At 36.1% G+C, this 24,342-nt stretch overlaps 2 protein-coding genes across 6 annotated transcripts in view; one reads left to right on the top strand and one right to left on the bottom strand.

The window, feature by feature from the left end:
- LOC139119503 (fibronectin type-III domain-containing protein 3A-like) overlaps positions 1-24,342 on the bottom strand; it is a 129,423-nt gene that overhangs the window by 49,473 nt on the left and 55,608 nt on the right. For 2 of the 5 annotated variants that reach the window (XM_070683361.1, XM_070683362.1), the window contains exons 3-10: positions 13,038-13,323; positions 11,194-11,577; positions 9,673-9,921; positions 8,798-9,020; positions 6,027-6,086; positions 4,795-4,987; positions 540-655; positions 4-166 (exon numbers count right to left, since the gene is read on the bottom strand). In XM_070683361.1, the coding sequence (XP_070539462.1) occupies positions 4-166; positions 540-655; positions 4,795-4,987; positions 6,027-6,086; positions 8,798-9,020; positions 9,673-9,921; positions 11,194-11,577; positions 13,038-13,293 (1,644 nt within the window). In that variant the 5' untranslated portion in view covers positions 13,294-13,323. The remainder of the gene's footprint in view (positions 1-3; positions 167-539; positions 656-4,794; positions 4,988-6,026; positions 6,087-8,797; positions 9,021-9,672; positions 9,922-11,193; positions 11,578-13,037; positions 13,324-24,342) is intronic. The other 3 variants (XM_070683363.1, XM_070683365.1, XM_070683364.1) reach the window with 3 other exon arrangements.
- Positions 19,265-21,790, top strand: LOC139118200 (uncharacterized). Its single transcript, XM_070681492.1, has 3 exons — positions 19,265-20,858; positions 21,217-21,437; positions 21,562-21,790. The coding sequence occupies exons 1-3, from the start codon at positions 20,580-20,582 to the stop codon at positions 21,788-21,790; spliced, it is 729 nt and encodes a 242-aa protein (XP_070537593.1). The 5' UTR covers positions 19,265-20,579.

The raw sequence follows: 24,342 nt of genomic DNA, 5'->3' as shown, positions 1-24,342 counted from the left end.
TACATTTGTTTCATCTTCCATCTCTAATGTAAAACTATATATATCATTTGCAGCTTTTTCCCACTGTAACGTCAAGGAATGAACAGCGACCTTGACGAGTTTTGGAGGTGCAGGCTGCTGGGGAACACTGCCAGCAGTAGAGTAACAGGCTTCAGGACTAAATTCACTGTAGGTCAAAGAAATTAATCACATTCTTAGCACCATAGTAATATTTTGCAATGTCAAGAAATTTGACAGTAATTAGGAATTCTCATAAAAACATAAATTGTGAAATTTATCTGATTCTAGTATTCCATAGTTCAGAGTGCAAACACTATTGACCAGCAACTACTTGCTCTGAATCTTTGCAAGATAACGCTATAGGCAAATTCCTAGTTGGGAGATTTTCATAAATGGAGGAATTGGAAGGACTTCCATTTTAAATATTCAAACTGTAGTGTTCTTACCATTGGTTATTTGCATGTTTCTATTAAAGGCAACTCCTATTTGAGATGAAAAAACTGCAAATCATAAATGCCACAATTACAAGGAAATCTTACCTTGTTCCAATTTCATTTGTTGCAGCTACTCTAAAGGTATAAGGCATTGATGGCTCCAGTTTGGTTACTCTGTACTGTTTTTGTTGACCTTTATAAACTTCTTCAAACTTTTTATCCTGTAAGACAAATGACTTAAATGAGTTGCATACTGATGAAACAGGACATCAATACATAATGCAGCTAAAAATGTCAACCCCCACCCTCTACTTTTGGGGATAGTGGGGGATTTAGAAATAAGTCTTATGAAATTTGTCAAATACCTAACCCCCTGGGGCAAGACAATCTGGAAAATCGCCACCTAAATGAGTAAATCCCCACATTTCCCCATCCATTCATAAATTCTGCGCTTGTCTGTGAAAGTGACTGGGGGAATCAATCATGAGGCAATTGCCCCACCCACTCTGGCATAGTTTCATGGCAAACAAGGTCTCATCCCCCACATTTATCCCATATTGCCCGAGATGGGGTCCCTTGGGGATTACATTGACTGCTGCATACAGATGGTGATACAGTTTTACACTTATGAATTGGACAGCAGATAAAATCAAGTTTGTGCTGCACGAAATACTACACAGCATATTTTGCTCAAAGTCATTTTTTTGCAAATATTCACTCAATTTTAAGTAATTTCTTAACCCAATTTATGCAACTTTATGCAAATTATGCTGATTTCCTGGCTTCTCTTTTCTCCCAATTTTAAGATTTCCAAAGAATTTACCTCCACTATGGCTGGCTCAAATTTTCTGAAAGTTTCACATTATTTTCTTTAAATAGTATTTAACAGAGCCACTATTTTGTTTAGCAATAAAGTTCTTACATTTCCAATCAGAGGTATTTTTCTTTGCTTATCATGACTTTAATGATTTTCTTTGAGTGTCAGTCCTTCAACCCCTGCCATTTTAGAATGAGGACAGATAATGCAAAATAAAATAGTTGTTCTTTTCTACATATATACTCTTGTTTCAAGTGAAATTTTAAATTTCCGAAAACAGTATCAAGTTTTGACTTAAATCAATTTTATCATTAATACCAAAATTGAGGTTTTCTACCCCAAATATATACAACCTTCATCCTTCAAGTAAACTATTGCCACCAAACTAAACTTAATCTTCTCTGCATTTGAAAATATACAGCATGAGGGGTTTCCTTGTCATACTTGACGAAAAATATTCCTTAGAAAAATCTTTGTTTGTTAAGTGCAGCACTACCTTAATTTACACAAATGATGGATGGCATATGTGTGATATTGAGTAGAACTATTGATAAGTATCATTTGAGTGGTGGAACTGTTTTATCTGTATACACTGTATGTCAGATACTTTAAAGGGACAAAGTCGGCCATTTTTCATGAATTATCTTTGATGCAAGATACTACTTACATTGTTTGACATGTTGAAAGATACTGAATGAATGGGTGACCATGCATATATTCGACCCCGGTTTTAGACACGATACATGAAACCATCGCAAAATGAATTAACTAATTCATTTTCATAATCATAATCATAATCTTTATTTCTTAAAAAGCGCATTACATATTTAAATATCTCAATGCGCTTTACATTAAAAACAAACAAAAGACTGACAAAATTACAGTAAATTTAAAATGTTCAATAAAAGTAACAGCTGGTAAAACTCAAGAAATGGTTAAAATAGAGCAAATAAAAACTCAGGTATAAAATGACTTGAAAGTGTATAAAACTCATGTATAAAATGACTTAAAAAGGTAAGTTTTTAACCCGACTTTAAAACTATCGAGTGACTGAGATGCACAAATGAGGCGCACATATTGAAAAAGCCCTATCACCATAGTAAGCTGTGCAACCAATGGGTTGATGTAACTTAATTTCCCCATTTGAAAATGAACGCAATGTATGACTCGTACTAAGTCTAATCACAATGGTTTCATTTAATTTGTCTAAAACCGGGGTCGAATATATGCATGGTCACCCATTCATTCAGTATCTTTCAACATGTCAAACAATATAAGTAGTATCTTGCACCAAACAAAATTCATGAAAAATGGCTGACTTTGTCCCTTTAAGTATCATTTGAGTGGTGGAACTGCTTCATCGGTATACACTGTATGTCAGATACTTTAACAAAGTAAATAATCAAAAGTATCAAAGTTAAATAGCTGTGTAATACTAATTGTTGAGGAAATTTTCTCTTTTAATACCTAAAATCACTTTCTGTCATTAATAAAAAGAGTACATTTGTCTCCTCTACATGTCACTGCATCTGACACAATCTAACTCTTTGTATGTGTAATGCATGGCTACTTATATGAAATCAAATAATGTGTCACAGTTTCATGTCAAGGGTATGAGTGTTTTTCATAGAGCCATACAATTTAGAGCTAAAGGTGAGAAGTAAACCACTCTGCTAAAACATAGGGCCAAAGTCCCTGAAGCTACTATAGACATGGATACAAAATTAAGTATTTCCTGACTGTATGAAATTAACTCACTAAGGTCATCCTAGGGACATGTAAACCAAATATTAAAGCTGTCTGACCAGCGGTTTTGAAAAAACAAGCGACTCAACAGTTGACAGAGCTCTGCTGTGGTATGTAGAGAATAGCCTTTTGTGACACATGTATTGATGAAGAAGGTGGATATCTTTGATAGCTCATTTCAGGATGGCCTGACCAAAAATGGAAAAAAATTCCGTAAAAATACAGATTTGCATATTTCATCAGACTATATTAGTCTATAATAGCAAATAAACGAGAGTTAATTACATTCTAATTAAAGTAAACAAGACTTGCTTAAATCAAGATTTACGTCATAAAAAAACAGCATATCTGTCAGGTTATAAAGAATCTGAGCTGGTTATCTTTTATTATCAGTATTTTCATCCTATTAACCAAGCACATTTTAACTTTCAAATTAACATTGTAAGTAAGTTCTGTTGAATAAGTTGAGACTGTACGTACTCAGAGAAAGCACACTGAAGAGACAAATGTTTGAAACTTAAGAAGTTCAAGGTCATCAAAGCATTATAAGGAATCATGTTACACTTTCATTACACTGTTTACACAGATTGCATAATTGCTATAAATAGCACATGAGGAATCTTACAGCCCAGCTTTACCATAAACCCCTATCACTTTGACCACTCTTTTAATTGACCACTCTATTTTTTTCCTCAAAAGGTAATCTTATTTTATCCTTACCAAGTCAACCATAAATGGAATTAGAACTTTCTCTATCTCTATTTATTTGACCACCCTATCATGACAAACTATTATGAGCAATTTCTTTTAGATAACATAAATGGTGGTTCAGAATATATCAAAGTTGGGATTCAGGAAAGTTGCCTTTACATGTTTTAATCCTCAATTCACTATGAACTGTCAAAAAAAGTTGAACTTTCTGATAATTCCACACTAAAATTATTTTGGCTTTGATGATTTCCTAATTAATTCAATTATTTAAAATCATATTAATTATTTTTTTCTTGGTGAATTGATAGGGTTTATACAGTACAAGAATTACATACAATGTAAGTCAAACTTTGACCAAAAATGACAAAAAAATTCCTTAAAAATACACATTTGCATATTTCATCACAATTTGAACAAATCTAAATTGGGTTACCCCTAAAGACCTGTATACCGAATAACAAAGCTGTCTGACCAGCGGTTATGAACAAGAAGATTTTTTACCAAAAACGCCTTTTTTGGCATTAATTTGCCTATTTTCAACAATATCAAAAAATAAAAAAAAACAGTTTCTCAAAATCATATTTTTCATCTACACAACAAATATCAAATCAGTAAGTACTGCGGTTCTCAAGATATTTGAGTGGACGGACGCCTCACAAACGGACATACATACATACATACATACATACATACATACATACATACATACAGACTGACGACGGACGCCGGACGGATACCCATCCCAATAGCTTCTATAGACTATAGTCTATAGTAGCTAAAAAACCAAGCACATGAATTGGATGACATCAAACTATAACAAAGGCATAAATTTACTATGAAAAGTGATTTTTCATAACTTGTAGATTGATAAAAATATTTCAGCTGACTATTACTATGTAAATCTGACCTCACTCTTATTTGCCTGTCCTTAACCCGGGCCATGTTAAAGTACAGATTACTGGCTTTACCTGTCCTTCACCTAGTCAATATGAAAGTACACATCACTGACTTTGTGCAAAGGCCAGTATGTAATAAAAAAAATGACAACAAAACATATTTAGTAGAAAGCAGCAAAAGTGGTGTTACCTTTTCACACTCCAGTGTGTAGCTGACAATGCGTGATCCGTTGTCAGCAGGGGCATTCCATTTAATTGATATGCTATTCTTAGTTCTCTGTATAAGTTTTGGTGGCGCTGGAATGGCTGGTGCACAGCTGAGTGTCTTGAACATAGCTGCTTTAGAAGGCTGTCCCGTGATGTCATCCAGTATTGCACATATGCTGTCCACACACAAAAAGACAATAAAGTCCCTAGATTACAAACACTCTTCAAAGAAGAATCATCTTTCAGTGAATACTGTGGTATCAAGGCATGCTGAAAACAAGTGATTTAGCAGCAGACATACCTTCACTGTGATGATTTATATTTAGAGGTTATTTAACCCTTTCACCACCATGGTTTGGCCCAAACCCATTATTATTAATGGGGAATGTGGACCTCTTTACAGGGAATTGGGGGTGAATAGGTTAAGCAATAAAGCATACCCAGCGATGGTATACCACGAGATTTTGACCAGTTCACGACATATATGCATGAGCGATAGCGAGTGCATATATGAAGTGAACTGGTCAAAATCGAGTGGTATATCTTCACTGGGTGTGATTTATTGTATTATATCATAACAGTATATTGAAATTCTGGCATGGAATGTCAAAAAAAGGATTTTGGCTCATGCCGAGAGCTCACCCGTGTGCCAGCCGTGGTATATCGCAAATATACCATAATTCTTTCACGTCTCGACCAATCAGATCGCTGCATTTGCGCCATCAATATACTGGTATGATATAATACTGTTCCTGTGTCATATCAGCATGAGTGTCATTTGTGCTGCGTCAGACACAGGACGAAGTTGAGTGTCTGACGCAGCACAAATGACACGAATGCTGATACGACGCACGGAACAGGCACTATTGGGTAATAACCGATTTATCATATACCCATGTAGAATTTTACTAATAATACGAAAAATCTTAAATTTTGAGGCTTTACTTTATGCCTTGCGTATAAATATCGAAATATATGTGTGAACAGGCTTCATTCATAAACTATATGAAGAAGTCAACATCACGTGCGACATCGCTGCAAGTCTTCGGAAATCTTTTTTTGTTTCCTTATATTGTCACACCTACAACAATAATGTTGAGGTTACAAGGCAAGGCTTTATGTTTATATGTGTCAATGCAATCAGAGTGAAATAGAATCTTAGCATTTCAGTATTTCCTGAATAGAATCTTCTGTTGTAGTTGTTTGTACACCTACCTTAAATGGTACTCAGTGGCTGGCTTGAGATCTGCAATTACAAATTCCATGTCAGGACCACTGAGGGAAAAATAAGAAAAAACATAAATGTACAGAGTCAATCAAACTCTTTGAATTAACAAAAAACCTTTCATCAACAAAGTTTGATTTCTCTCTGCTGTTTTCTGTTTCAGTGTTAAGGGATAATGCGTGAGAGGTTACAATTCTGGTACTGTTGATGCATTGGAAGAGTGTACACATGATGAATAGTACAATGGTTAAAAGGAATTTGAGGGTCCTAAAGTTGAAAAAGAAACAAGAGTCAACATTCAAGCATTGAGCATGGCAAAGTGAATGTCAAACCAAGCACCACAAAGTGCTTGTCGACCGAGCCATTTGAGGAAGATGGTAAAGTGAGAGTCCAACTGAGCATGGTGGCACCTCCAGTAATAATAGGAAGTGTCCATGCTATCAGTTGAGAAGCATCACATATCAGTCACACAGTAAGTGAGGCTACCCACAATTCTCCATGATCTGTACACACAGAGATCACTCACTGAACTGAAGCAAATTTTTTCTGTACACAGAACAACTCAGTCCACATTCAAAATTCTGGCAACATAGTTCTGATAATCATAATTTTCTGATTTCTCACTGTGAATAATGAGAAGATCAACCCCTTTTCCGTAGAGGAGATAGCAATTTTGTAATTTTGTCGACATAGATTGTTGACAGCCATACACAATATTTTCAAGGAAACTAAGGGAATAAGTTGCATCTGTGTTGGCAAAAGAAAGGGTATTGATTTTTTTTTTAATGTTCGTAACAAAGGAAATTTGCATGTCTGACATGTGGTATGATGAGACCATCTTAGTTGCTGATAACTTTACCTTGACAAGTGCACAATTTTTAGCACCTCCAAACATCGACTTCTCATTCAATTTACTCTTAAATTTTAAACATAATCAATAATTTTGGAACATAGTTTTAACAAATAATCCTGAACTTAAATTGTAAGTTAAAAATTGTTAAGAAACTGATAAAATTGAAAAAGCCTTTAGCAAAACATAGGGCCAAAGTCCCTGAAGCTACTATAGACATGGATACAAAATTAAGTATTTCCTTACTGTATGAAATTATCTCACTAAGGTCATCCTACGGACAAGTAAACTAAATATTAAAGCTGTCTGACCAGCGGTTTTGAAAGAACAAGCAACTCAACAGTTGACAGAGCTCTGTTGAATTATGTAGAGAATAACCTTTTGTGACACATGTATTGATGAAGAAGGTGGATATCTTTGATTAACATTGTGAGTTCTGTTTAATAAGTTGAGACTGTACATACTCAGAGAAAGCACACTGAAGAGACAAAGGTTTGAAACTTAAGAAGTTCAAGGTCATCAAAAGCATTATAAGGAATCATGTTACACTTTCATTGCACTGTTTACACAGATTGCATAATTGCTATAAATAGCACATGAGGAATCTTTATACAGCCCAGCTTTACCATAAAAACCCTATCACTTTGACCACTCTTTTAATTGACCACTCTATTTTTTTCCTCAAAAAGTAATTTTATTTTATCCTTACCAAGTCAACCATAAATGGAAATTAGAACTTTCTCTATCTCTATCTCTATCTCTATTGACTATTTTGAGCAATTTCTTTTAGATAACATACAGGGCACAATAAATGACGGTTCAGAATATGTCAAAGTTGGGATTCAGGAAAGTTGCCTTTACATGTTTTAATCCTCCAAGATGGTAAGCATTTCACTATGAACTGTCAAAAAAAGTTGAACTTTCTGATAATTCTACACTAAAATTATTTTGGCTTTGATGATTTCCTAATTAATTCAATTATTTAAAATCATATTATTATTTTTTTCTGGGTGAATTGATAGGGTTTATACAGTACAAGAATTACATACAATGTAAGTCAAATTTTGACCAAAAATGACAAAAAATTCCTTAAAATACACATTTGCATATTTCATCACAATTTGAACAAGTCTAAGTTGGGTTACCCCTAGGGACCTGTATACCAAATAACAAAGCTGTCTGACCAGCGGTTATGAAGAAGAAGATTTTTTACCAAAAACACCTTTTTTGGCATTAATTTGCCTATTTTCAACAATATCAAAAAATTAAAAAAAATAGTTTCTCAAAATCGTATTTTTCATCTACACAACAAATATCAAATCAGTAAGTACTGCGGTTCTCAAGATATTTGAGTGGACGGACGCCTCACAAACGGACATACATACATACATACATACATACATACATACATACATACATACATACATACAGACTGACGACGGACGCCGGACGGATACCCATCCCAATAGCTTCTATAGACTATAGTCTATAGTAGCTAAAAATGTCTGAGTGAACAAATCAAGGGGAATTGTGGGTAGCCTCACTTACTGTGAGTCATATCATATTCACCATGGCAGTAGATGGTCAAGTCTGTGTACCGTCAGACTTTGTGCCCACAGTGTGCTACATCACAGAGGTGGAAGACGACAAAATTAGATAAAATTTGTTTGTTCTTTTGTGTATCATCCTCTGCCATATATGTAGATAATTCATTCCTATTATTTTCTTTCCTTATTGTATGACAAAGGGAAAGTGAAGTAAAGTTTCATGATACCAGTCAACAATAACAGTACACAATAAATGGTATCAGCAATATTAACATATCGTCTTGTCTGCTCTATGTCAAAGTTCATATTTGAAGATGTCCAACTATGACTCCAGATAAATAGAGCTGTGAATTCACCTACTCACCTGTACATTGTTCTCATCTTGGAATCCTTGGCCTTTTCTGAAAGCAACAAATCATAGGTAAATGGGAGGTGATCTATTTGTTCATCTTGACTACTGTCATCATCTGCATTTTCCATGAATGGAGGTGACCACCTGACAGTTACACTGCGTGTCTGTATATTTGAGGTGACCGGTGGCTGGATGTTGGACAAGCACTCTCTTCTCCTCTTTCTCTCAGGATCATCTAGGATGAGAAAGTTGACAAAGAACAACGGAAGGGAATTGTGAGGGAGAGGATTGTGAACAACAATATTGTAATCAACATGGTTATCTAGAGATTAAAGGGCGAATCTATGAACCACAGAATATTCAACTACTGTCTCATTATCAGAGATGACAGAAGAAACAAGCCTGTGAATGGACACATGGACATCAAATACAGGAAACAAAATGGCCACCATGTGGCCATATTGAATCGTATCACAAAACAAATCATCATGCATACGTATCACACGGGGAGTAATCTTTGTACCAAGTTTGAATGAAATCGCTCTAGTCATCTCTGAGAAATTTGCATGTACACATGCACACATGGACTCATGTACGGACATGACCAAACCTATAAGTCCCCCCCCCCCCCCCGACAATGTCCTTTGGGACTTATTAAGCATGACAGATAACATGGGTTGCTCAACTATGAGCCCCTCTCCTAGTTTTACCGCTGTTTTGTGTTGCCGAACCAGGGGGCTTATACTCAGACCAGTATGGTATCATCTTGACACATCCTGAGGGGTTCCCATGGCAGTGGTGAAGGGAAAATGTTTTCAACTGAACCTGAGGAAATTTGACCACCTCCCCAGACGATACAAAGATTGGTATTGGCAATGGTACCTTACCTCCTATGTCATTTTCCACACCGTTGTATCCTTTCTTTCGGCCATTGGGTCTACTTAGACCATTTTCTGTTGTTAAAGGTGACATTGATGGACTTTTATGTGGGTTGTTGTTGTTGTACAGGAGGGGCATATTCATGTTCTTTTCCTGTCGTTGTTGAAGCTTTTTTTGTAGTCTGTCTCGTGTCCTGTCAGCTCGGCCATCATCTCTTGACCTTGGGCGATGAAGTGACGGCCTCTGTTGCGGCTCTACTTTGAGGTAAAGGACAGAATCCTACGGCTTAGTTTGGAGATTATACAATATAACTGGCCAAGTCGAAAAAAAATAATCTAAAAAAAACATGCATCACTATATTGAGATTGAGCATTGGTGATAGATGATCCTGATGACCAATGAGAGTGGGTGGGCTCCGACAAGAAATGCAAGCTTATCAAAGAGGTGAAAAAAGTGTGTGAATAGGTGAAATATTTGTGGCTGATGTTTTTAGTTTTGGTGTCTTAAAGTAATTGTGTTTAGTTTAATCACTGAGATACCTATATGGATTGTGGATTATCTTTTTCGAATAAATATTACTGGTGTGTCTGATCACCTTCAAAAATTATATGTTGTTTTGAGTAGACAACTGAATATGCTAAATCTATTATTTACATTAGACAATATAAAATGTACAATATGGCTTTTACTACATTTTTTGCTGTCCAATAAATTCTCTCTTCACAGTGTCACAAACAACGAGAATTTAATGTGTTGACTGAAACAGGTGAAACTGCTTTCTGAACTACCAAAACTTGGAAATCTGCTGAATCAATTTTAATTTTATGCTGCAGAAGAAAAGCACAGAAAACTATCCAACTGATTAGCTTGGCCAGATTTACAAACACTTGTGTGTTCCCTTTGTCTTGTTATTTAGTAAGACAAGCATTGTAGCCTGTCAGTGTTGCAGATTCAGGCTTAGATATCCACATATCGTATGACAAACAAATGCCATTGGCGTAAAGTCTCTTGAATTCATTTTCTAATAGCCAAGTATCCAAAGTATAGGGACTGTTATAATTTTCTGCACCACTACCCAACTGTGAGGGGTCTGGTCTACAAATACTTTATACAGGTCATAGTTCACCGGTGTCGGTCAAACAAAGGTGTTGTAATATCAAAACAAATTCCTGTATATCAGTTTCTGTATGGGCACAATTGTATGTGTATGTTACATCATTACTAAAGTGCATGCATGTTTGTATGTTTACATGTGCATGGGATGGTTTTTGCAAAAGCAGATATGAAAAACAAACACTCATAGCTATATGATAATCAGATTAATAAGAAGGCAATCTGTGAGTCAGTTGCTTGGATTATAATGTGATGATTCAATTATAATGAGCATAGAACATGTCAGTGTTCAAATCTTGTCAATGCAAGCATTTTATGTGAAGGCAGTGAATGGGGACAAAAGGAGGCTTTGTTGTCTTTTTTACCACTTTCCTTCTTTCCTTTCTTCCCTCCTTCTTTTTCTTTCCATCACTTACCATGACCGTATACTGTGTTGTGATTAAGTTCAGGACTATTACATTGCGGAGGAGCAGGCTGAGGTGGATAAGCGTACATATGAGGAGGCAGATGATGTGGCACACCGCTCCCGTCACCTGGCGCAACCATTTGAGGGTACATATGTGGAGGCATACCTCCTCCTGAGGGTGGTGGCATCATTGGTGCATACATGCCGCCTCCGTGGTGGGGGTACATTTGTGGTGCCAGGTGTGGTGGCATCTGTCCTCCTGGGCTGGGTGGTGTAAAGATAATCCTATGTGTCCCATCACTCTCCTGTATGACTTGTTGTACATATTGTCCTCCTTGCACCGGAATAATGGGTGGGTTTGGAGTGTTGGAATAAATTGGGACGTTTGCAGGTCCTGTCAAAGAAAGTGCAGAAAACATTATCCAATATAGGATAACCCGATCACCTATCCGATATAGGATATGGATAAGTTATCGGGCTGATTGATAAGATATCGGCAAAAAAAAAGGATATCTGGCCTGATACACTAAAACCATCTGGGAAGAACAATAACTAATCAAGGATTAATCAAGGATAATTCAAGGAACGAAATAAGTTGCAGTTGACTAGATATTGATGTTAGTTTCAGCAATTTGACATAAGCTAGTTGAAATCGTGCAATGTCGCAAACATAGTAACTGTAGAATTGCCCCATGAGCTTCTAACATTCTCCGCATTCATTTGACAAATTGTAAATTTTCAGATGTGCCATAAGTTGTTGCACCTGGCTGATGGGAAATGAAACAGGTGGGACTGGTTGGAAGTTTCTTAGGTGGTAACAAAATATTATTCGGAGAACAGATTTGTTATTCATAGACAAACCGTAAAAGACTTTGCTCTTCCTGACAGGTTGGCTAGGAGTTAGCAGCAATTCATGGACAGTAAAATGCATCAATTTGCCTACTATGAAATTGTAAGTTTAAATAACCGTACATCGGCTTTGAAAAAATTACATTGAATACTAATTGACTTCATGAAGTGACTCTGACAAATGACAGTGCATATTTGTCATTTTCATTAAAGGTATACTGTCACCTGTTCCAATTTTGCCACAGTTACCATGGAAAGAGAAAATCTAACCAATCACAGATTTTAAGCGGGTGGCCACTATTTAAAAACAGCGCCCTCACATGGGCATTTTGAATACAAATGAACGCCCCTTTGACCATATATGGGCATATTTAGATTGCAGGTGACTGTATACCTTTAATTTAGAAGGTTCTCGATATAAATCGATCAGAGCCAGTTTAGCAGCCAATGTTGGTAGGCCCTATTTTGTGCGATAATCAATAAACAATAGCAACAGATTCATGATACAAGGTAAATTTTAGAATTTTCAACAACGATACTGGTAAAATTAGATGACCCAAAACATGCCTTTGATTGATCCTGCTGGTTTGAAACCATTGGCGGCATGGCAAGCCATGGCTTACACACGTTTTTAACAATTAAGGAACATTTTAAAAAGTATGCAAAACTAAAGTAAAAGAAATCAACAATTATCTAGAAATTTATCACCTAATAAGACAAAGAATAAATCTATCAATAACTCACTGTAATTTGGACAGATTTGGAGACAGTGTGCATCAACTCAAGTTGACAAAACCACATCTCATTGATGTATGTACCTATGCTGTGCACATGAATGGCAACCGTCTTTGTAGATACTTGACTACAAGGCAATAAGAGTCATTTCAGCAGTTGCTGTTTAGGGCATGATGACATTAACTCTTTAAACCTGTTATACAGCAGATTGATCTACGATCATTACAACAGTATGCTGTTTTTGATAAAAGAAACATCATTTTCACATACCTGTAATGGTCTGTATTTGATCCCCTTGTCTGATGCTGAAAGTTTCACCAGGTTTCACATGCACATAAAACACGTATCTGTGCTCTGTTGGTATGCCCTGGTTCTGATTTGGATCAGGCCCCACCGGTGTCTGACCTTGACTTGTGTCAGACTCCTCCGGAAGCTGAGTTGGTCCATTGCTGGCAAGCCCATTACTGCAGTTTGCCGGAATGGTGGGCATCTCTTCCGGTTGCTGAGATGGTGTAGTGTCTGCCATAATTGCACTTAATAGCCACAGTTCAAATACCTGAGATGGGGAAGGAGATTGTGAGACAGGTTACCATGCATTGCAGTGGCAAGGATCTGAATGAATGTAGAAATACTTTTGAGTGACACACTGTACTGAGGACTGAAAATGATTGGGCAAAGTTGCTAACAAATGTTCCTGTCTGCCATGTTTAAGAAACTCCACATGTCAATATTGTGACACTGAATATGATTGGATGTCCTCATCCCATGACTGTTGCAAGAGCATGTCTACTTCCAGTCTACATGAAAGCTTCACTGGTGTCATAAACCATAGGGCAATGGTGAAATCAAAAACTCAGAAACAAATCATCACAAATAACATAGTCCCCATTGGATCAATTGATTTATGGAACTATTGATCAAAGTTTGAATTTGCAACACTGCTTGTCTGTGATTGGTGTACTCATTGTCATGTGGGATGAATGAGTTGAGTATGTAAGTAATTTTACATGGCTGAATTGTTTCATTTTGTTATCGATTGGTTCACAGTTTATATTTTGTGTATTTTAGGCTATTTTGCTACAAGAACGTTGGTTTTCATCATTAATATATGAGTTGGTATATCATTGGTGGGACTGCTATGTGTTGTAGTATGGTGCTCATGAAGGTTACAAGTCACCGAATAACATAAAACAGTGGTGTAGATTCATTGCAATAACAAATATAGGTTCAGGGTTTGAAGATATATATTACACACCATGTATCATTGTATGTATACTCTCTGGGCGCAAGGAGAATATGTATTTTATGGCAAGATCGTACTCTATAAGCATATTTTAAAGCTTGTGAACTCTGTATGGGTGAGCTTTGGTGGTACAGTAAACCATAGAGTATCTGAACCTGTTTGGGACAGTGATTTCGTTCAGATATCTGAACAGTTCAGTTATGCAATCAGACGTATGGTCAGGGTTCATTTACCATATCCGACATGTGCAGGCACATATATATTCACTGTACACACTGTACATTGGATAAGCTTGATCTGACTAATGTTAACTTTCATAACCATATTCTAAACTGCGATATTTTTGATAAAACTTGAGAAAAGATGAAGAAGACCTGTACACTGTACACTAACACATGATTCAATCAAGCAATGATTAACTGTGTTACTGGATGAAGCACTGATGTACAGACCGGGCATAGGGCCTACAAACTCCAGAATATAATGTGAACAATTAATCATTTTCTTCATCTAAATTTGTCGAGAAATGGTGTAGAAATAAGTGAATACCGGTAAAAAAAGCCTGATCATTTCCACCGAGTCCACTATTGGAGCTTTCCATTGCCGTTTGGTTGTTATCCGCACTGTCCCATCGCAGGCAAATATGACGGACTACACATGTTCTGTTGATTGGACCTCCACTGTTATCGCGCAGATATAAAATTTGATTGTTTGTTTTTTATTGCCCCCTCTATTTCTACCTTTTATTTCATTACTGATTTTTAGAATTTCTGTACATGTTCAGAAACTTTTTGACAGCAAGACGTTTTAACCTTTTCATGATTATCGTAATTAGGGGCAATGATTGACCAATCTCAGGAATGCCTATTGATGTAAAACTGAACACAAACATGTGTAGTGACTTTGCAACGACATACATGTAGGCACATTAGTCAGGTTTGTTGTGAGGAGGAAATGAGCAAACGATCCTTCTCAAACCTTTAATATTTTCATCTGATGTTGCTTCCATTATGAAAGGATTTTGTCACCTCCTAGAGTCCTACTGACTGGTAATGGGTGACTATTTTGTTCATTCTGTCAAGGCATGTCTGCGTAATGGTTCTGTGCAAGAAAACATTCAAAATAGCTGCTAGGCAGCCATATCATATGGTAATGTGACCCAAATTGACACGCCTTCATACATGATACTACATTATCCTTACAACAACTTTGAATGAGATCTGTTCAGGCATGTCTGCTAATGGTTCAGGACATAATAAGTATTGTTTCAAAATAGCTACCTGGTGGACATATTGGATCATGTCATTACACACACTGACTTGCATATGAATGTGATGGTGTATTACATGTATCCTTGTTCCAGGTTTGAAAGACTATAGTTCATATTGGTTGAAGAAATGAGTCTGGAGTCAGGGATGGATGGAAAGATAGACAGATGGAGACCAAATCTTTAAGTCCCCAAAGGTGACAAATATGCTAGGAGCTTGAACAACAAGAAAACTTTTTTAGTCTTTTAAAGAACGAATGAGTATCAAACAAGCAACCTACTGTATCAAACAAGCAGCCAATATATACCTCTGCTGTGATATTTAAGATAATCAGTGTGGCTGCTTTTTCAATTAAGGCAATACTGATGAACATGGGACATATTTGAATATCTGAAGCATATTTCTGGATATGCTATAAATTATTTTTGGATGGGAAAGTCCAACCTGAGATCATTACCATACATCAGTGCCAGCTGTGACTACTGATTCACTTAGCTCGCTGGCGCTTTGCCTGATACTATACATTTAACTGTAGCTCGCTGGCACACTTTGCCTGAATAATTAACATTTTTCAATTGCCCAGCTGTCCAGACAATTGTTTTCTTTGAACAAAAGTGGCAAATGTTCCCTAAAAATCATAATTTCAGCAAATCCGATTTGGGTCATCTCTACAAATATGCATACAAAAGCAATCAGACAAGGAGTTCCCAAGAGCTTTGATGACTTTTGGTATTTTTTGATCCAAAACAGCAAAATTTTCCCCAAAAATATAGTTTTGCAATTGTTTTCACAATTTGTACAAAACTGATAACAGATTATCCAAGTGAACTTTCATGTGAAATTTCAAAGCAATCTGATGAGCGGCTTCAGAAAAGATTTTATAACCAAAAAGACAAAAAAGGCCAAAAATACAAATATGCAAATCCCAGCATGATTTAAATACGCCTTACTGAGGTCAATTCAAAGAATCTCCATACCCAGTTTCAAAGCAGTCCAACAAGCACCTTCTACAAAAAGATTTTTGACCCAAAAATACAAATCTCCAAATTCCTGCATGATCTCAATTAACATGATTTAGGTCATCCCTAGCAACCTGCATATAAAATTTCAAACCAGTTGGACAAGCTGTTTCAGAGAAGAAGATTGGAATGCAGAAAGTTGACGGATGTCAATTATTTGATAAGCTTTGATGATAAAAAAAGAATAATACATACTAAAAAATAGTGTCAATGACACTGTCCTCCCATTTTACAGAGATACTAAGTACTAGTACACACATGACATTGCATTCTTACAGGTTTATTACTAAGAAAATTCCATTGCAAGTCAAAAGTAATCTTATACCCCAGCAATATGAAATGCTCCATCTCAGTGACTTTGACACATCTGACAGAAAACAACCCTAGGATCAAGACTATCATGTTTTACATTAATCCAACAAATACTTTAGGAGAAAATGATTTATTGACAAAAAATGGGAAAAATAGTCCAAAAATACAAATATGAAAATTTCACCACAATTCGAACAAATCTGACAAAGGCCAACCCTAGGATCATACATACAACTTTTCAAGGCAATGGGATGAGCGCTTTCAGAAAAGATTTTTTGACAAAAAAACCCGGGAAAATCGCCCAAAAATACAACTTTCAAAATTTCACGACAATTTGAAGAAATGTAACTTAAGTCACTATAAAGAGCCTGTATACCAAGTTTCAACCAAATCTGGCCAGTGGCTACAGGGTTTTAGCAATTTGCAGGATTTTTCCTTTCTTCCCCTTCTTTTGCATATTTTTGACTTTGACATGTTTCTTTCCACAAATTCACATCTCCACCCCTGGGTGCACCTGACCACCAAATACTAAGCTGTTAGGTGCTGTGATTTATGAGTTTTTAATGTGGACGGATATACATCCGCACATACTAACTAACATACATACATACATACATACAGACAGACAGACAAACAGATAGACATGCATACATGCAGACATTTATTTTTACAGCTTTTAACCTCCAACAGCCGACCAACTTGTCAATATCAGCTTGTTCAACTTGATACTACTGCTTATAATGATATAAACGAGAGTTAATTACATTCTAATTAAAGTAAACAAGACTTGCTTATGAAGATTTATGTCATTTAAAATAACAGCATATCTGCCAGGTTATAAAGAATCTTCAGCTGGATATCTTTATCAGTATTTTCATCCTATCAGCCAAGCACATTTTAACTTTCAAATTAACATTGCAAGTAAGTTCTGTTGAATAAGTTGAGCCTGTAAGTACTCAGAGAAAGCACACAGAAGAGACAAATATTTGCAACTTAAAAAGTTCAAGGTCATCAAAAGCATTATAAGGAATCATGAAACACTTTCATTGCACTGTTTACACAGATTGCATAATTGCTATAAATAGCACATGAGGAATCTTACAGCCCAGCTTTACCATAACAACCCTATCACTTTGACTACTCTTTTAATTGACCACTCTATTTTTTTCCTCAAAAAGTAATTTTATTGTATGCTTACCAAGTCAACCATAAATGGAAATTGGAACTTTCTCTATCTCTATTTATTTGACCAACCTATCATGACAAACTATTATGAGAAATTTCTTTTAGATAACATACAGAGCACAATATATGATGGTTCAGAATATGTCAAAGTTGGGATTCAGGAAAGCTGCCTTTACATGTTTTAATCCTCCAAGATGGTAAGCAGTTCACTATGAACTGTCAAAAAAATTGAACTTTCTAATAATTCTACACTAAAATTATTTTGCCTTTTTGATGTCCTCATTAATTCAATTATTTAAAATCATATTAATTATTTTTTTCTGGGTGAATTGATAGGGTTATACAGTACAAGAGTTACATACGATGTAAGTCAAATTCAGTTAAAACATCAATTACAGGTACTGTCGAACATTGCATCAATCCTATAAATAGCACCTCAGCCTGGAACAGCACAATCATAATCTGCTCATTCACACAGGCAGTACTACATTTCACCTATGTACCAAATTTGAAAGCATGGCAAAAAGTACCACAAAATTTGCAAATTTCAGCTTGAGTTCACAGGGTCATCTTCAGGTCGCTCCTAGGAACTTGCACATCCAATTAGAAAGTAATGGCATATACAGTTTCAAAGAAGATTTTTTAAACCAAAATTGGCAAAAATTGCCCAAAAATACAAATATGCAAATTTTGCCATAATTTTGATGAATTCTATTTTGAGTAATCACAAGGCACCTGCAAGCCAAATTTTAAAGCGATCTGACCGTTGGTTTAAGAGAAAAAGATTTTTTACTAAAATGGCAAAAAAAAAAGAAAAAAATTCATTAAAAATAGAAAGCATCAAATATTGACATCAAATCTATATGTTTAAATGAGTTGGGTCTAAGGTACCTAAAACCAAAATATGACAATGATCAGATGAGTAGTTCCGGAGTTATTGATTTTTGACCATTTTCACCGTTTTTTCTACCTCATTTGCATATCTATGAGACTAAAGAGTTCATTTTAACAACGGCACATCTACACCATGTATGGCATCACTACACCAAAAATCAGCTTAATACGTGCAGCGGTTCGTGAGTTTTTGCGTTGGACGGACAGACATCCATACATACATACATACATACATACATACAGACAGACATCTCACATACAGACTTTTTACAACCATATAACCTCCCAATTGCCATATATGTATGGCAAATGGGAGGTAACAAGATTTTTCTATGGAACTTAAAATAAAATATTATATATTATTGCCTGAATACATGGGTTTACATACCCAAGAGTAGGAGACAATTTGCCTGACCTCAGAAGGGCAAATTGTCTCCTGCTGTGAGGGAACATAAACCCATGTATTCATGCAATAATAATTTTATTACATGCCTCTTAATAGTTAACGCTATATGACATTTTGTTACATGCATGGCATTCTCAAACAATTTTACCATTATTGACCAACATAAAACAGATTTTATATCAGTGTTCGAAATAACGCCTGTCCGGCAGTCCGAGACTGGCTATTTTTCCACCGGACTGGTAAAATAAAAAAGTTACCAGTCCGTCGGACAGGTTGAATTCAGCGTGGGGTCGACTATTAACTTGGGCGATCATACTTCATAGACCATGTAGACTGCACTGGCCGTCCTGGATAGCGCCGCCTACGGTATGTTTTGGCCCCTCCTCAGTTCATGTATTGCAACTAAGAAACAAGCCGATTGGACGGAATGACGCACGACCTTGAAAATCAACCTATCAAAGTAGATTTTGCATGAGATTCAATGTACTGTGTCAATCCACAATAACACGGAATGGCGCGGTACAGTGGTCTTGATTTTTGAGGAATTATGCTCCGCAATTATCTTGGCTTACCAACTCTCCCGGCTAAACGAAGAACACCGGAGGAAACCTTACGGGCAAACAGGGAGTATGATGCCACGAAACGTAAGAGAACAATTGTTCAGTCATGGAAAATTGAATTTAAAGAATGGTTAGTCACCGACGATAGTGCCCGCGAGCAAAAGTTGTTCTGCAAATTATGCAGAACCGTGTACGCGCCCATTGCCAAAAAAAACCAACATGCTGACAAGTACAAAAAATACTCGAATGGTTCATTTGTGAGAGGCTCTACAAATCTAAGACACGAGGCTCTGAAAACACATGAAACTTCAGAGGGGCATAAATATGCCAAGCAATACCTCGATGCAAAAAATGCTGCTCCAGATGACTCGGTAGCGGAAAGGACACTGCAATCGATGAACACTGCAACATTTGATAAGCTGTCAAAACTATTCAGAAACGCTCATGCTTTGGCAAAGAAATCAAGACCGATCAGCGACTTTAGATGGCAGTGCACGCTTGACAAACAGAAAGGTGTGGATATTGGTCATACATATCATAACGATAAAAGTGCCCAACAGTTTCTCGTAGCCATATCAGAGGTAGAACGAGCTAAAATTGAAAGTGAACTCTCACAAGCACGATACTGCAGTCTATTGTCGGATGGTTCAACTGACGTGTCAGTCGTGGAAAATGAGATTGTGTATGTACACTTTGCAAGACGTGGCATTCCCCACTGCTACTTTCTTGGGCTTATTGCCTGTGAGGTTGCAAATGCACAAGGCATTTATAATGCCATAATGAAAGCGCTGAACTTCAAAGACTTAGGAAAAACAGAAATACAGAAAAAAGTTGTTGGGTTTGCTGGAGATGGAGCATCTGTAAATACTGGAAAAATCAATGGTGTTATTGCACAAATGAGAAACCGAATTAGTCCTGCGATGTCATGGTACAGTGTTTGTCTCACAGAGTGGAACTCGCCTTCAAAGATGCCATGAAGAAAGCTCCTCTCTATTCCAAGGTATACAGCTTAATGGATGAATTGTTCAAGTTTTACCACAAAAGTGCTAAACAAAGTGCTGGGTTGAAGTCTTCATTTGAAGCACTGAATATCACACCATGTACACCAACTCGTGTGGGTGGCACACGTTGGCTGGGTCACACGCTTACAGCTCTGAACAACATTTGGAAGGGATACACAGCTATTGTGAAGCATCTCAGTCAGGTAATAAATTTTGAATTATTATGGTTATTCTATAATGAGCTTCATCAGAGTGATTACATATATAAAGTATTAACTTTGAGTATGTCTTGACAAGAAAAGTTTAAAAATGTTATGTATTTAGTATTTTACAATTGATTTTACTCATGTAAAATATCACTTTGACATGCACAGAACAAAGGATACTACATGTTTTTATCAACTGACAAATGCAGAAAAAAGTTGTGGGATTTGAAAAGAACCTTTAAATTAATATTATAAGATTTTACTGTCTCAGTTAAGGCACCCATATTTGAGATAGCCAGGCTGAGATTGCACATAATCTAAACAGGATTTTATTATTTGTTTTGCTTTGCATCAGGTATCTGTTACTACAGGGCAGTCAGCTACACAGCCCAAGGCCTTATACCTGCTGAAACTACTGAGGTCAAATGATGTGATCACATTTGCTCATTTCCTGACAGATGTGGTGGCAGTGCTGGCTCAGCTTTCTAAAGCTCTTCAAAAAAGGGAAACCTGCTTGTATGAGGTTCATCAACAGCTTCTGGCCACAATCTCGAACATCAAAAAATTTCAGACTAGGTAAGGATTAGTAAGTAATTAAGTTCTATGAAATAACAAGCAGGCATATTCTGTAGCTAATTTGGTGCTTGTAGTTATATCTGCTGTAGCTGATTAGTGGTGGTGGCCTATCTTTTACTTTCAGACCTGGCCCAGAATTGAGAAAAGTACAAAGGCCTGATGGGTCATTTGCAGGAGAAAGCCTGACAGGAGATACTACTCAACATAGTGCTCAGATGCCTAAACTGTTGACAGCACTGGTAGAAACTCTAGATAGACGCTTCAGTGATATTGATGAAGGTGTTCTGTGTGCTACTAAGCTTGCTGATATGAATGCATGGCCTGCCAGTCTGGAAGATTCTACTAATGGTTAGCATTAATAAAAAAAACCGTCAATGACGCTGTACCTTCTCTAATGTGTGGCCAGGTCAGGTAATTGGTTGTTGGCATGGAGTTGTTGGTAAATAGTTGATGATGTAGGGGCATGAGGTGGGATATGGACCCAAAGAACCCAAAAGATGATTAAATACATCAATCAAAAAATTCTAAGCTACAGTATAAACTGCCTAAAGATAGTTCAATGTGGAAAAAAAGTTAAATAATTCAGAAATAAGAATTAACAGTCCAAAATAGTAATGACGCACTTCCCTACTGACCTGAGTGCATGTGAAATATACAACCTGGCATCTGTAAATTAAATGTATACCAAGTGATCATTTTAAGTTACTTTTAACTGTTTTTAATGGATTTTCCAAAGAGTCCTGTGGAAATGATGAAAAACGCTTATCTGGTCTTGTGTTTGTAAAACCTCATGGCTGATAATTGTCATAGTATTGAAAAAAAAATTGAAAGTGAAGAAATTACTGTTTTTAATAGGCATACTTTCCTTGAAATACATGACCGTGTAAAGAATATATGCTAAAAGTGTTTAAGAGTAAATTTCTTTTCAAAAAATAATTTAATCTGTGACTAAAGGATTTTTATTCTTTGAGTTTACAAATTCAAACATTGCAATTTGTTCAATCATCTTGTTCAGTGCAAAATTTATAAAATGACTGAAAAACAAAAAAAATTGGCAGAATTACAGTCTTTGTGATGTAAAATTATGGGTTGACATCACGATAATTGTTAATCTGTTCAAAGTACTACTATACTATAATTTAAAAAAGAAAAGTTCATGCAGAAACGGTAACATATATTGTCTGCAATGTAGTGTTAATTTTGACTTTACATCAAAATATGCCTTTGCTGGATACCAAATATATAGGGTGAAATATCAGCCATGTTCAGCAAAATCCACACAACAGCATTGATCCTTTTCTAATTTGATATGCTTTGCTTATGTTATCCTTGTATGACAGTCAGTACAATATAGAACTTGAACACAACACAGTGAATAAGTATGCTGTAAATGAAATGGTGTGGCTGCATCCACATCATGACATGCAGCAATAGGAGTGCCTTTGTCTCTCACCCCTCATTTCCAACCTGTCCTATCCCTGAAAAACTAGTTTGGTCTTATATTTATAATATTAATAATTTCTGTATTTGTTAAAATGTGCGCATCTCAAAAACTTTTGATCATAAACATTTTCTTTGTTTTTTATAGCTGACCAGTCAGTTAACCTGTTTATTTTGAATATTTGCGCATTTTTCCTCAGTATTTGACATTTTCAGAATACCTTCTTATTCAATTTGTCGTTTTCTAAAAGTAACAAGCGACCTAGCGGCCGATATAGCTCCGCTGTGTTTATGTAGAGAATAACTATTTTTGACACATGTTGATGAAGAAGGGTGGAAATCTTTGATAGCTCGATGCAGTGGCCAGAAAAAAGTGGCTAAAATAAGCTGCAAAAATACGCAATTGAAGATTTCATCATACTTTGAATGTATCACATAGGATCATCCCTAAGAACATGTCAACCAAAGCTATCTGATGAGTAGTTTTTGAGAATAAATTTTTTGACCAAAAATGGCAACAATTGCCCCCAAAAAGTAAAAATTGCAGATTTCATCATAATTTCAAAAGATCAAATTTAGTTCATCTATAGAAACCTGTATACAAAATTTCAAAGCTGTTAGACAAGTACTTTTTGAGAAACACATTTTTTGACCAAAAATAGGAAACATAGGGCCAAAGTCCCTGAAGCTACTATAGACATGGATACAAAATTAAGTATTTCCTTACTGTATGAAATTATCTCACTAAGGTCATCCTACGGACAAGTAAACTAAATATTAAAGCTGTCTGACCAGCGGTTTTGAAAGAACAAGCAACTCAACAGTTGACAGAGCTCTGTTGAGTTATGTAGAGAATAACCTTTTGTGACACATGTATTGATGAAGAAGGTGGATATCTTTGATTAACATTATGAGTTCTGTTTAATAAGTTGAGACTGTACATACTCAGAGAAAGCACACTGAAGAGACAAAGGTTTGAAACTTAAGAAGTTCAAGGTCATCAAAAGCATTATAAGGAATCATGTTACACTTTCATTGCACTGTTTACACAGATTGCATAATTGCTATAAATAGCACATGAGGAATCTTTATACAGCCCAGCTTTACCATAAAAACCCTATCACTTTGACCACTCTTTTAATTGACCACTCTATTTTTTTCCTCAAAAAGTAATTTTATTTTATCCTTACCAAGTCAACCATAAATGGAAATTAGAACTTTCTCTATCTCTATCTCTATCTCTATTGACTATTTTGAGCAATTTCTTTTAGATAACATACAGGGCACAATAAATGACGGTTCAGAATATGTCAAAGTTGGGATTCAGGAAAGTTGCCTTTACATGTTTTAATCCTCCAAGATGGTAAGCATTTCACCATGAACTGTCAAAAAAAGTTGAACTTTCTGATAATTCTACACTAAAATTATTTTGGCTTTGATGATTTCCTAATTAATTCAATTATTT

The sequence above is a fragment of the Ptychodera flava genome, chromosome 19 (assembly GCF_041260155.1).
Source record: "Ptychodera flava strain L36383 chromosome 19, AS_Pfla_20210202, whole genome shotgun sequence".
NCBI classification, from domain to species: Eukaryota; Metazoa; Hemichordata; class Enteropneusta; family Ptychoderidae; genus Ptychodera; species Ptychodera flava.
The sequence above is the reverse complement of the archived record's forward strand: the minus strand, read 5'-3'. Positions and strand labels throughout refer to the sequence as shown.